The 15223-nt window shown below is 43.5% G+C and overlaps 1 protein-coding gene across 1 annotated transcript in view; it reads left to right on the top strand.

Annotated features, from left to right (window-relative positions):
* The window catches only part of LOC308282166 (voltage-dependent T-type calcium channel subunit alpha-1I-like), a gene marked incomplete at its 3' end in the record, with an annotated part of 234626 nt that extends 221210 nt beyond the window's left edge, over positions 1-13416 (top strand). Inside the window, exons 35-38 of the mRNA XM_080722510.1 lie at positions 7056-7190; positions 8587-8764; positions 11053-11246; positions 12817-13416. Coding sequence (XP_080578636.1) covers positions 7056-7190; positions 8587-8764; positions 11053-11246; positions 12817-13416 — 1107 coding nt within the window. The remainder of the gene's footprint in view (positions 1-7055; positions 7191-8586; positions 8765-11052; positions 11247-12816) is intronic.
* Positions 13417-15223: the final 1807 nt, after the last annotated feature.

The following is a 15223-nucleotide window of genomic DNA, read 5'->3' as shown; positions in this document are numbered from 1 at the left end:
GGAGGAGGGTGTTGCAAATTGATGATGGAAAGTATTGCAGTATGAAGGCATCATCAGAAAGGTACAACAGTGATAGATGGTTCAATGACCACGAAGTGCACCAGACATGGACCAATTATTTTTGAGATGGCTAAAAGCATTGTATGTGACTCAGAGCTACTGAAGATTGCACAGTCCATCTTTGCTGCTCCCTCTCACTATGCCGATGTTGACAGGGTGTTCTCATCGATGCAAAACCAGTCGACCAAGGCAGCCTTAATATGAATGCAGTGGTTTTCAACCCTTTTCACATCATGGTCCATTATTATTCTCCATTTGAGCCACAGACCACTATTTTGATGACATTTAGCCTCTCAGACCCAAAACGTATGAATATTTTGTTATCGTTGCATAAGATTTTGTCAATTCCATGCTGTATTGATGTGGTAACATAGGAGAGATAACAATCAACGTTCTCTAATTGTGTATTAAGTAATGCAGATGTTTAACAATAATGTAGCTTTTGAGAGCGTAAAATGAAACCAATTTGGTTACCAACTCTCCATCATTTAGCTGGGGACCACCTGGAACCCCCCCAAGGACCACTGGTGGTCCCCAGACCAGATCTACATCTGCTATTTTTGCACTAATAATTAGTGCAATACAAATAAACTTCTTGCAAAGACTTTCAAGCTTATTCGAGGGACAATCATAGCCTGCTGGGAAAGATCAGCTCTTCAGAAAAAAATGTTTCAAATATTTTTTATTAATTTTGCATTAAGTATAGGGCATAGTGTCATGACAATGATACATTTTTTAAGAAAACAAAGACAAACAAGAAAACACAACAAGAATACACACAACAAAACCCCCAAGGGACTCTCCCCATCCCCACCCCAGAGTGCTACTATAAATTATTGCAAACTATCAGGAGGCCCGCTCCTGTTCCTGGAAGGAAATTAGAGGCCGCCAGACATTTTCAAATTGTTCAGGTTTGTCCTTTGGAGCATCTATTTTTTTCCAAATGAAGGGTATCTGTCAACTCTGTCAGCCATCTTTTCCTTGTGGGCACCTCCTTCCCCTTCCAGCACATTAAAATAAGCTTCTAAAGATTTTGCTGATGTACTCTTAGACGTCTTAACACTTCTGACACTCCAAAGATGATTAATACAGGATCAGGTTGTAACTGTACTTCAAATATTCTTGAAAAATAATTAAATAGCTCTTCAGAAAATGGATGGACAGACAAAGAAGACTAAAGATTGAAGTCTTGAAGAATGATTCACCATTTATTTTTGGTAAATTAACTTTTGTTTTTGAGGCTAATGTTTTATCATTTCTGTTATTATTTCACTTTAGATCTATCGAGAGATATGACAAGCCCAAGACTTCGAGAGATATTATTTTTAGATGGCATCTTTGAGTCAACTTTAAGTATGTTTTTCTTTTTGCATGCCCTCTCTCTCAAGTGTCCTCTTTTTCGGGAAGCAAAATATAGTCAGCCTACACGTGGTGTCGTTGTTTGAAAATGTAACCTGAGCCCTACAGTGCATGAATAGCAGCAGGGTAACCAGACAACCAATACACCAGGGACCAGCATGCGCGGTGAGCTGTGCACCCACCGCCTCAACTGAGCAGGGGTGTCGCACCAAATTCCGGGCCCTGGGTACAAGGATTCACTCACAAGTCTTTGAATATTTCAAATCCTTCTAAGGTTTTTTGAAAAACCTATGTTTATATGTCAGTGGTGCTCAAACATTTTCATGTAAAGGACCCCCAAAATGATATGTATTTGACCACGGACCCCCATCTCAAAATATTTAGTTCCAGGGACCCCACAGAAGCAAAATTTGAGTTACAAATGTTCGCTTAAAAAAATACATAGATTCAAAGGTTTGCACTCATTTTCACGACTTTTCAAAAATAGTAGATCTATAAGCTCACAGCTGTGAGCTTGTATATTTGTTATTTTTCAATAGCTAAAGTATGAAAGAATGAAGGCCCCTCCACTTTGGGCCGTAGTAACCCAGTCCCACTTTTCCCCCCCTTGTGACGCCTCTGGAAGTGAGAGTCTAAACTGGTTCTTTTTCTACTTATTTTGGTGGGTGATTCAGTTCCGCTCGCTACCACAGCAACACACCGAGTACCACGCACATTGCAGCTCCAGCTTTGATTCAGAAATACAGAACAGAAGTTGGGCCAGCGGTCACATTGTAGATGTGCATACTGCATTCATGAGGCCGGAAGCCTATCTGTTTGACTGTGGTGGAAAGTAACAAAGAACATTAACTCAAGTACTGTGCTTAAATAACATCTTTTCCCACTTCTACAAAAATAGGTCTTCTTGCAACCTGAGCTTGTGTGTAAATCTCTCCGTCACATATATTTCCTCCACAATGCACAACCACTGCTCACAACTTAAGTAACATTTTTTAGGTATTTCCAATTTTCAGTACTTTTACTTCTTCTCTACTACATCTCAAAGGCAAATATTGTACTTTTACTCCACTACAATCATTTGACAACTTTAGTTTACTTTGTAGATTTGAATTATTATTACAAAACATACTTTACATTACTCACTTCAGCCTATACATTTCGGACATTTTTCGGCCTGTGAGCTTGTAGATCGTCTATTTTCAAAAGTTTTATTTGAAAAGTTGTGAAATGAGACATTCTGCATAATGAGTACTTTCTACTTTAGGTACATTTAAATACCAATACTTTTGTACTTTTACTCAAGTAAATTTTGAATTCTGGACTATTGGAGTATTACTATCGGTATTGATACTTTTACTTAAATAAAGAATTTGAGTTAATACAAGTGTAAATGAGCCTGCCTACCAGAGTATTGTTATGCAAAGCAGACAGGTAGGGGATTGAAGTGTTGACCGAGCCGTCACACAACTTGACGACATGCGTGCACGCGCGTGTACGTGCGTGCATGTCGGGCGCGTGTGTGTACAGCTTGATAATAATAAGTGTGGGCTCGCCGAGCCCAACCGAGCCCACGGCATCTCACCCCTGTACTGTACACAAGGACAGAAGTCTCTCCGTTTGACACAATGGACTCACTGGCTGGGAAATACTGAATGTGGAAAAGGAATCAGTAACACTTTACCACTTGCCCCTGAGCAAAGAAGCTGTGTTACAGCAGTTTAATTTAATCCAAAGTACTAATTTCGCCTTTCTGGGCTAGCAGCGTTAATCTCATAGTGTCAAAATGTATAAGCTTCCCAAACATTTAGTCACAACTCTTGTTAGAGGGGGATCAACACACACACAAAGCAGAAAGCAGAAAGTGTTTAATTTAATATAAAGTATACAAATGAACTTCTCCTTGGCCATTTGTATTGTTAATTTAGGCATTCATTCACTTTACATTAAATTATAGCTCTCTAGATTTATGTGGCCCGTAGCATGCCTCCAGTTTTCTTAGGTTGATTTAATTAATGCTGTGGAACCTGCTATGATCCTGTCACTTATTTTACCCCATGATTCTACGCCAGGGGTCTTCACCGTTTTCAGGCCAAAGACACCTTAGTCGAGAGAGAGAGATGAAGCAGGGACCCCCCACAACCCATAGATACCATATAGTTTCATCGTTTGACAGCACAATCATCAGTGTATTTTGGATTCATGTCAATGTGTGTTTCCAGATATTTAACCACTTGAACCGCCAATACTTCATAAACTTGACCTATCACTCTGTGCTTCGTCTGCTCTTCTTCTCTATTCACGAAACCTCTTTGCCGAAAATAGCAGATCTACAAGCTCACAACGCCTCGCAGCGCGAGGCGTTGTGAGCTTGTAGATCGGCTATTTTCTACTTTTCTATTTTTAGATCGGCTATTTTCTACAGTTAGCAGAATATGGACACTAGGGTTCAAGTGGTTAAAGAAAAGGAGAAAAAAAGCTTCTATCACACAAAGATTTGTGTGATCGCTCATGACGACACCACACGTGACATGTGACTCATAATAGCACATGACCAAAGTACAACATCCAATTTTATCTCACAACACAAGTACTACCATGATTTCAACTTGACATTGTGTGTGTGCATTGCAGAACATCTCTCTCTCTCCTTCCCTCCCTCCGTCTCCTCTCTCTCTCTCTCTCTCACTGTGTATGTGTGTGTGTGTGTGTCATGTGTAGCAGTATGAGTCATATCGCTGCAGCTTGGCGACAACACATTAAAATGCTAAGAGTCGTGTTGAAGGAGTGCATATCACAACCACTGTAAGAACCTCCACGGATGAGATGACTTTGGTACCTATAGAAATGGTCTGCCTGACCCATGGCTGCTACAGCTTCGAAAGTATTACTGACCCTCTGCAAGTGAAGTGTACCGATGTCGACTGGAATAGAAATGCACATTAATGCAGTGTTTGTCTGATCCCTCAATGCAGCCCTTGATGCTGCCATTGTCTCACCTGAACTTGTCTTCTCGGTTCCACCTCCCTTCTCCTGGTCTCCCCTCTCTAAATGCAAATAGTCTCTATCTCACATGTTCTCTTCTCTGTTCTCCTCTTCTGTAGTTGTTGTTGTTGTTCTTGTCCTTCGATTTACTTTATTTGTTTATTTGGAAGGGACAGTACGTGAATTATGAATCATCTGAACATGATTTTATGCGTCTTCTTATTCTTCCTCTCTTCTTAAAAACGTTGTTTTTTTTTTCAACAAGGTTTTATATTTTAGATTGTAATTAGAGAAAAGATAAGATGAGTGTTAAGATGTTTTTATTTACTGCTTTGTATAGTTTTAGCGATTTTGATTTCAGTGGGTATGGGCATGTATACAAGTGGTTAATATATGTTTAGACACAATAAGCCGGTGATTTCTTTATTACTATTTACAGTAACACTACTAGCCCCCATATAAATCTGCCCATTAAAGCATGAACGATTGCATACAAATACATATTTAGCCACTTTTACGCATGACTGAATGAAAATCGTTAAAATCGCTGTAAATTAACTAATCTTTTCTTTTCTCCAATTACAATCTAAAATATGAACCCTTGTTGTAAAAAAAAAAAGAAGAAAGAAACTAGTCCTTTAAAGTCCATATGCTGAGGGGCATTTTGTTCATGCCATTAAATTCCCCCGAAAAATAATATTTTGTGAGCTGTTGTCATGATTACATCCACACAAGAACATGAATATTACGCAACTACAGAGCAATACATTTTTGATTCGGAACGAGGTCTATTTTTCATGGCAAATAAAGGCTTCAAACTCTGTGAACAAGGCATCGACTTTATCAATAATATTCACGAACCGATGCTTTTACATCATTCATTCGTCACGCCCCTGGTGTGTAAAGACCTGTACTTGCACTTGCTGTTGTTCTATTTCCATCTTTGCGGCGTGTTCCCAGGAAATACTAATGAGCTCTCTATTCACCCACTGATTTGACAACCTGTCAATTACTCACTGACTAAATACACAAAGGCATAAGCTACAGTATATGGCCCTCTGACCTCTCACCCAAAAGCTTGGACTGAGACACATCGAAGCCATGTGGTACAGACTAATGGGACTCCCTCTTTCCCAGGTGTGTCCCCAGGTAATTAATTGCCTCAGTTAAAGGAGTAGTTCACAACCAAAATGACTTTTTTCTATTGATTAGTCACACAATGGAGACTTGAGTTCAATAATATCTTTTGTTTTTTTTGCATTCCTAAGACAAAAAATAGATTATAGTAAACTTACCCTGACGGTTTCCCCATCCAGTGCCATGCATTTTGGTCCCCATCCAGGTCCATGCATTTGGGTCCCCATCCAGAATCAATGGGGGTAAATTTACTATAATCTGTTTTTTTTCTTCTTAGAAGCGACATTTGCGACAAATACAAAAAATATTATTGAACTCAATTCTCCATGGCGTGAGTAATCTATAGGAAAAAAAAAGTCATTTTGGGGGTGAACTACTCCTTTAACCACTTTCAGCCTGGTGTGGTGTCCATATTTTGGATTCTGTGAATTATTATTGTATGATGATGAAATCTTGACATTTTCTTTGAAATGACCACTTCCCTGGGATGCAGCAGGTTTCTGAAATGAGGACCAACTACATGAAGATGGCTAGCTTGAAAATGGAATCCCCTTTTCCTATATTTCTGGGCCATCTTTACATTTCCTGTTGCACATCCTGGATAACCCTGCAGGCAGGTGTAATGTCATGAAACATCTCTGATAGGATGTGCCCACGTGATATAACCCTGACGACTGCACGGCTGTCAACCACCCACTCTCCACGCACATCAAAGCCACGGAGATGCTCACCCTAGTCTACCATAACAGCGCATCAGTCGGTTACATAAAACCCTGGTCGGGTACATCAGTGGTCCTCAAAGTGGGGCGCAGGGACCCCCAGTGGCACTTGTTGAGGTGGTTCAATGGGGTCCCCTGCAGAATTTGTAAAAATAACTGGTCTACAAGTTCGGGTAGCTCAATCGGTAGAGCTCTCGCCTTTGAACCACAAGGTCATGTGTACGATCCCGGGCACCGCTTTTGTTTCTGATTCTGTTTTATTTATTTTTTAGTTGTTCTTGGCCATGTTCAGTCCTGTCAGTCCCATAAAAGTAAAAAAGAATCATGGTTGGTGATATGTTAACAATGATAAATCCTTGTTTCTCTGTACCACCTATGTCTCACCAATTGGAGGAAAAAAAACGAATAACTAAATAATAATAATGTTGTACCCATTCCTTGAAGTGCTTTTGTCACTGTATGTTTGTGTTTGTCCTCTGTATTTTACACATCCGAGTAGCAACCAGCAGCCGTTGGTTGTAGGCTATTAGCACTCGGGGTCGGGGAGCACTTAGGGGTTAAGTGTCTTGCTCAGGGACACTTCGACACATTGTTGAGGCCTGGAATCGAACCTGGGACCTTCGGCCTCTCAGGCAGGCTCTCTAGTGAGCATGCTAGTTTTCCAGAATTTGATTTGAAAAGAGTTGAAAATGTTTCAATATTTTCGAAACATTATAGCAACGCAAGCCTCGTATGGGGCGGCTGCTGGCACAAAATGTTCTCAGAAACGTAATTGGTTGGCCATGTTTTGTGGGACAGATCCAACTGGCGGAGGTGGAGCAAGCATCTCTGATGTCAGAGCAGCTGTCGGACAAGTCTTCATCCCTGGCGCTGCCTGATGACCTCAGCCTGGATGAGCACAGCACCTACCAGATACTGGTCCGAGACAGCCAGGTACACACACACACACACACACGCACACACTAGGGCATTAACGACTTGTGATTTTTGCAAGTCGACTCGACTCAGTAAAAAGTTGAGTTGAAGTCGACTTTATCTTTTGATGATGTTATCACATCACACACGACCCATCCCCAGATGATTAACTTAATGTGAAACATTGTTTTCTCACTCAACTGTAAACAAACCAACATAACGTTTAAGTGTATAGAGGGTATCTTCACATTTCCAATTACCAATTTAAGGACTTTTTAATAATAATGGCAAATTAAACATTGTCGAAATTGTCAAATATATAGAGGCAGAAATTGTGAAAATAGCCGATCTACATACTCACAACGCCTCGCATTGTAAGCATGTAGATCTACTATTTTTACAATAGAAAGTATTTTTTTTTTTTCAACTTCGATTTTCGACTTTCTCTGGTGGGAGTCGACTTGTGTAATGAAGTCGACTTGTTGACTTTTTCGTTAATGCCCTAACACACACACGCACGCACGCACGCACGCACGCACACACACACACGCACACGCACACGCACACACGCGCACACACACACACACACACACACACACACACACACACACCTGTCCTCTCATCTGTCTCTCTCCATCTCGCTAATTCCTAATCTAGTTATTAATCACTATGCACATGCTTGACAGCTTGATTAAAACACCTGGGTCACTCTGCCCCTTCCTGCACTGTGTTTGGGCGCACGTGTGCACGTGTGTGTGCGTGTGTGCCCATGCATGCATGCCTGAGTGAGTGTGTGCATATGGGTTCCTGACATAGGCTGATTTGTGCAGGATAAAGAAATATGGAATGAGTGTAAGTCCCCAATGTAATGTCCACTAAAGTTTGCAAAACCAATATCCGTGTGCATCAGTCGGTGTGTGTGTGTGTGTGTGTGTGTGTGTGTGTGTGTGTGTGTGTGTGTGTGTGTGTGTGTGTGTGTGTGTGCACGATACACAAGTGCACTCTTTTCATATTCCATTCTTGATTTCCCCTCACAGTGCTCCAGTGTTCCACCTGCTCTGATTCATCTGGGCTTTTTATTAAACTCAATTCATTTGATCCACTTCATCACCCTGACACCAGCCAGCACTTTGAAGGATGCTATTATTTTTCTTTTTGTAAACCAAATCCAGTATTAATCAGAATCGCGCATGGGGGGAAAAGCGAAGGGATCTGAAAAGAGTGCCTACTGAATGGGATACATGAAAGGCCTGCAGTAATTAAATGCTGCAGTGAATAGCGTTGCACCTGGATATCATGTAAAGAATGTTATACTCGTCGTTGATTCTCTCTGTAAATTGTTCTCCCTCTTTCTGTCTGCAACCTCTCTGACTCTCCTGCCTCCTTTCTCTCTCTGTCTCTCGCGGTCTCCCAGAGGGACAGTAGCGACTCACACAGTTCAGAGGAGGTACCGGGCAGAACGTCCCAGAGGGGTTATAGAGAGCTCAACCCTTCCACCTCAGGCAGCGAGGAGGGGATCCAGGGGCTGATGGAGGTTGGCATCCGACCCCAGCTCCATCTGGTGCAGCAAAGCCCTGTCCACCACCACAGAGGTAAGGTGTAGTTCACCGCACAAGTCTGCAGAGTAAGTGCATTTGATCATTTCCCAGGCCTGGAAATTGCTAAAAATCTGGCAACAACAACAACAACAACAATCTTTATTCATGAGATGAACTCTGCATAGTTAACAGTCAGGGTAAATGTTGCGAGAGCAAAGACAAACAAAGTGCCACAAAGTAAGGGGAATACTTCGTAAACATAGCATCTGTCTAAACAACAAGCTATCTAGCAGGTAACATGTCATTAGGTCGAACACCCTTTGGATCGACCTCAGTAAAACTATGCCTTACTCTATCCCTAACCCTAAACCTAACCTCAGTAACCATGACGCGGGTGATTATCTAACCTGCCGACGCTTGCGGGTGATCATCTTGCGGGTGTTCGACCCAACAGGAGTTCGACCTATGGGGCAGTCCCCTATCTAGCATTCTTAGCAAACAGCATATGTCTAACTGACCAAGACACATACATCTGTATTCTGCATTGAATAACTAGCATCAAACAATAGGCAACAAGATGGAATACGAGGAATGAGGAGGATGGGTTGGAGGGATGGGGGGAGTCTGAAGAGGTGACTTTTCAGACTGCAGGGGAAAATGTAGTGAGTCTGCAGTCCTGCTGAGGGAGAGGTCATTTCATTGTTGGGGAGCCAGGAGAGAGAAGAGTCTAGGATGCTTGGAGTGTTGGCCGGGGTGTTATAGAGATGGCAGCAATAAGCATCAATTGTCCATTTCACCTTCGTACAATATTTCCATATATACCATGTTTACCAATCGCATTAAGATAATCCCTCTCTGGATAACATTTCCATTAGTATTCCTTGTTATGCTTATCACTGTGAATCCCCTTCCTTACTCAGGTATTTAACTGTCACTATTTCATTACGCCACGACTTTGACGTGACATTGATGCTATCGTTTAAATAGGAGGCACCTTTTTTGAACGGCTCAGCTGCCACCACGGCAGATATACAACGATATGAGTCCTAGCTCCAGAGGACACAGCCCATATTCACACCGCTGATTGACGGCCAGCACAATTAGAGCAGTGATAGGCGGGGCGGACACAGGGCCTGGCACGCACGCGGCGATGATGATGAACGACATGTTATGGCACAATGATCATTCACCGCTCCACCCCACAGCATTAGCGTCACCTCCAGAACAGATGGAGCAATGTGAGGCAATGTCAGTTCAAGAGGGCAGTCGGAGAGCATGGCATGTTTCTCAGAGCGTTGCAGAGAGACGTGCAGGGAAGAAAAGCTTTAGTGACACACCTACCGTAGGGTCAGAGCAGATTCAGAGACACAGTATTACCGCAGCTACCACCATTCTTAGAGTAAACAGACATATTTGTTTACGATGCCAAAGGACAGGAGTTAATTTGGAAACACTATCCCTGACACAGATAGTCCCTAACACAAGTGAAACCCATAATTCTCACACCCATTATCATATTGCAGGTAGATAGCCTACTTGTATTTTGCTGGTAAACATTTCTAAAACCTCAGATTTTTTTTTCTTCCATGATCATTACTGTAGTAACTGTGTAGTTCAGTCAGACACTCGTCAAGATGAAAATGTATTGCATTGTATTGCATGGTATTTGATAGTGTTGCTCAGCCCGTGTTGCTTCAGAACAATCTGCGCAAGCATGACATCGATTCTGACAGACATCACAAACCCCCCTGAAGCAGAGCCTAAAGATGAACAGTTATGACATTGACATATGAAATCCTCATAGAGCAGAACCTATGCTACTGTATTGCTTGCTTACTTAAATATGCCTGACACCCACTAGGGTATATACAGGCCGTCAACATGGGACCTCCAGAGTTCTCGGTCACTGGCGTTCTTTCCTATCTGCGACTGGTCAGACTATATAAGGTTTTGTATGCTTTTCGTTTTAGTTGAAGTTCAGGCGAAGTCAACGATGTGGGATTGTTTTTAAGGACGAGATATTCCCCAGACTTTGCCTGGGTTTTTGGGCTGTTGTCGGCTGGGTGTCGCCTGGGACCTGGGACAGTGACCAAAATCTGTTAATCTGCGTAGATTGAACCATTTGGATCTTGGCCATAATGTGATTGGAGGGCGTATGGCATGGGACCAGCTTGACTTCCGTGCTCGCCTGAACTACCGTAATGCTCCATTTTCACTTACTTCCATGCCAGCAAAGATTTTGCTTGCCTCTTTCTTGTCAAATGCTGTCTATCCCATTTGGGCAAAACTCTTCAGTAGCTGAGCTAAAGACTTTTGAAATGTGAACACTGCCTCTGTTTCAGATGGTGTTGAGGGGTCCTCCTCGCCTCTCTTCCATCTTCCGGCAGACTTCTTCCACCCTGCCTCGGCGGTTCACCCAGGAAGCCCCGGAAAGGGGAGTGGTCCTTCAGGGAGAGGGCCGTCTAGGCTGGCCGCTCTGGCCTCTTGGGCTTCTCTCCGCTCACCTGCAGCTCACAGCAGGGCACTCGGCTCACAGGTAGTGGAGTGTGTGTGTGTGTGTGCATGCGTGCGTGCGTGCGTGCGTGCGTGCGTGCGTGCGTGCCGTGCATGTGATCGTGTGGAGGGATGGATGGTTTGAAGAATAGACAGATAAAGTGCTCAAGAAATTCTAACTAATTGCTACTGTAAATGTCCAAAGAGCTTACCGTATATACACCTACGGTAATACAACAATAAAGTAACGTTAATGTGTCAAAATATTTGACACTATAACTGATGATAGCTGCCATCACAAAGGTGGTGCAAGACAACATGGTACAGTATCCTCAGCTTTTTCTCCAAAGCCATCCACCTCCTATATACGCATGCAGAGAAATCCAACTGCCTTCTGCCTCTCTCCCTGAAGTGGTCACCATCCAAATTCTTGATTGTGCGTAACTATGGAGACTGTGTGACATTGTTTTGTTTTTTTCATTCCGTTCATTCATTATTACCTGTTTGTTTTGTTTGTCTGTGCCTGAGCTCCTCTGTGATCCTCTGCTGCTAGAGAAATGCTCTGCAGCATTTGGTTAATGAATGCGGTCAGCACTACAAGACAATAGTGACTCTTGTCTGTTTTCTCAGGCAGGTCCTTCCTAATTTTCTCATTTCCTTTTGCTAGTGTTTACCCCGCAGTGATCTCAGTCAGTGTAGCATGGCGGTAATACTGAGATCCACCATGCTTACATAAAATGTTTGCACCATTTGGATCGAAGGGGCTAACAAAAGGCATTTTAGAAGGTGATCATAAGATATGATATGATATGATATGATATGATATGATATTGTACTTTATTGTCAGTTCACACTGAAATGTGTCTTGCGACACAGAAGCAAGCCATGTATGCGACAACATATATACAAACAATTGACACAAAGGAACAAAGACTGGATTATATACATAAGGATAATACAGACAAGAGCAATATCCACCGCTTAGACTACCTATGGCCAAGCTCCTGATTAAGCCTTAAAGTCGACTGATGGACAAAGGACGTTTTCAAGACCTCTTCAAGACGCATCAGTATAAAGCCATAACATTTCCTATGATACAGTGTGCTGCGCTGCACTCCTCTCTTACAACAAGCTTCGTGCTGCTTTTTTAGGTGTGTATAAAGCCGTATACTGTATTTCAAGGTGCAAAGTCGCAATGTTGCATTTTGGTTGAGGCGGCTATTCAAATCAAGTCAAAGGCAATGTTGTGTACTACTTTAATACTTATTACCCCTTGTGTTGATCACATTCATGTTGATCATCTAATGTCCTGAAGTAAAAAAAACACAGACCCCGTGGGAGCTCTGACATGTTTTGCCTAATGTAGTCTGCGACAAGTCTCAATTTGATCGCCCATATGCAGCCTTATAGGCCTATATATTGATATTATGATGTCACCCTTGCCCCTTTCTGACTGAAATATGCATAACAAAAAAACTGAGGTTAAATGTGAACACTAGGGGGTGGCAATTGCCATCCCTGATGACCCAAATGACACACTGAATGTTAATACCTCTTATTATATTTACTTAGCACTTCTCTGCTCTCACTATGTCTCCCTTTGTTTTCCCTAGCACCCGTCCCACAGCGACTCCTCCCTGGCCACGGGCAGCTCGGAGGGCAGCCTGCAGACCACGCTGGAGGAGGGCCTCAGCTTCAGCGTCTCGCCGTCACGGGAGCTGGACCTCCCCTCGCCCCTCCTCCGCCCCGCGCACCCCCAGGGACCGCCCGGCGGCGGCAGACCTCAGGAACATCACCCGCTGAAGGCTCGCATCAACCTCAACGCCACCAGGGGGCACCAGAGGAGCCAGAGCAGCAGCTGCGGGGGCAGCAGCAGCCCCGGCGGCTGCCACAGGCGGGACTCCATGGACCCGTCGGACGAGGACGTGGGGGTGGGGGCGGCGGGGGAGGAGGGCTGCTGCAGCCGGGCCTACGGCAGCGAACACTTGTCGGACGCGCTCAGCAGCCTGTCGCTGACGTCGCTGCTCTCCCCGGGCTCTTTGGCGCCCGTTCTGGTGAAGAAGTGCAACAGCACGGGCTCAGTGGACAGAGCCAGTCTCTCGGACCGTGTTCCCTGGGCAGAGGGCAGGCTGAGGCAAGAGGAGGTGGAGGAGGACGGGGACATTACCACCAGCCGGGTCAAAGACACAGGCTCCAGGAGGAAGAACAGATGAAACGCTTGTTCCCCTCTTGTCTCTGGGTCAGAACTAGTTCATTGCCCCCCCTCTTAGCATTTCTGGGCCTTTCTTGGAACAGAGATTTACTTTCAATGCCTGTCCCGTGAACTTAACATCCCTCCTGTTCTGTGAGTCGTCTGGCGTCCTCACAGTCCCCCGGTGGATTTGGCTGTTTGGGAATCAATCACGTCGCGAGGATTGCACCTGCTCTGAGTTTTGACGTGCTCTTTACCCCCCCTTTCCCTCGCGGGGGAGCTTGTGCTCTTTGAAGCGATCTTTACGATGACGGCAGGGGACTTAACCTTTCATCAGGACCAGGATGTGGGACGTGCCAGTCCTGGACTTAACAGTTGAGCCATGCTGCTAGACAGAGTATGTAGACAGAGATGGATATGAATTAGCAATGATGAATGAACACTTATTACTTGGAGTGGAGAAGAACAGGGCTAGCGTGATCCAGCACTCTGCAAAAACAAACAAAACATGGACACGTTGTAAACTCTGGGGCTTCTTTTGTGGAAGATGATGTACAGTGGTTGTTGTTTTGTTTTCTTTCATTTTCTTTTTACCCATTAACGGTAGCATCAACCAACCTTATGTTCACACTTTAGCAGAGTCAGTCAGTAAGTAGGCTTTCTAACTTTTAATCCTACGCACCGTGTTGGATTTGGACTGTGTGAATGTAAACATGTCTGACACAGTCTGGGAGAGAGAGAGAGAGAGAGAGAGAGAGAGAGAGAGAGAGAGAGAGAGAGAGAGAGAGAGAGAAAGAGAGAGAGAGAGAGAGAGAGAGAGAGAAAGAGAGAAAGAGAGAGAGAGAGAGAGAGAAGAAAAAAGAAAAAGATTGAATATTCTGTAAATAGTCGAAGGGCACCTTTTGAATGGGAGAATCGATGACAGCTGCTGCAAAGACTTGTGGGAAGTCTGGGGGCATTGCTGCCATTTCCCAGGAGCGGATACTGTGTTATGTTGACAGACCCATGAAAGGGCTAAAACAGAGCAGCTTCACTTTTGAGTGTAGACATTGGCCGCATGGTATTTTTTTATGAAATACTCTGGTTTATGGTTTCTTAGTGAACCAGCTGGGTGGAGTTTGCCACTTAGGCCTGTGTGATGGTGAAGAGGAACACAGGAAAAGTATTCAAGTCAAGGTAGTATATTTGTATGATTGACTAACCTAACTTTACTTATGATCCTAAAAAGAAATCTCCAATATTCCCTGTAGCCTAAAACGAATGTGACTATAATTAATTGTGCCCACGGTTGCTTGAGTGTAGTTGCATATAGTGTAGAATATAGAGAAAATTAATTAATATCATAATTAATTATGATATATAAGGGCCAAAGTACTGTAGCTTGGGACTTAAGCACTCAGTTCTAACGTTGTGAAGAACCACACATCTGTATGTTTTAGTATCCAGTTAAGATAGACCTCAGGTGGACAAGATTACATGCACAAACTCACCAACTGAAACTTGAAAGGTACGCACTCGCACACAAACGCACGCACGCACGCACGCACGCACGCACGCACGCACGCACGCACGCACGCACGCACGCACGCACGCACACACACACACACACACACACACACACACACACACACACACACACACACACACACAGTAAAAGCACACATACTGTATATGTGACTATAAGAACACATCACAGGATTTACCGTACTGTACATAAATACTAGGGCTGTCAAACGATAAATAAATTAACAAATGAATCGCATGAATTGCTATGACTGATCACAATGAATGACATTTTAATCACGTCGTTTTCAGTTGCATTTTAAAAT

Source organism: Nannobrachium achirus (assembly GCF_963921795.1).
Source record: "Nannobrachium achirus genome assembly, chromosome: 3".
Classification (NCBI taxonomy): domain Eukaryota; kingdom Metazoa; phylum Chordata; class Actinopteri; order Myctophiformes; family Myctophidae; genus Nannobrachium; species Nannobrachium achirus.
Note: the sequence above shows the minus strand (reverse complement) of the source record. Positions and strands in the feature narration are given on the sequence as shown.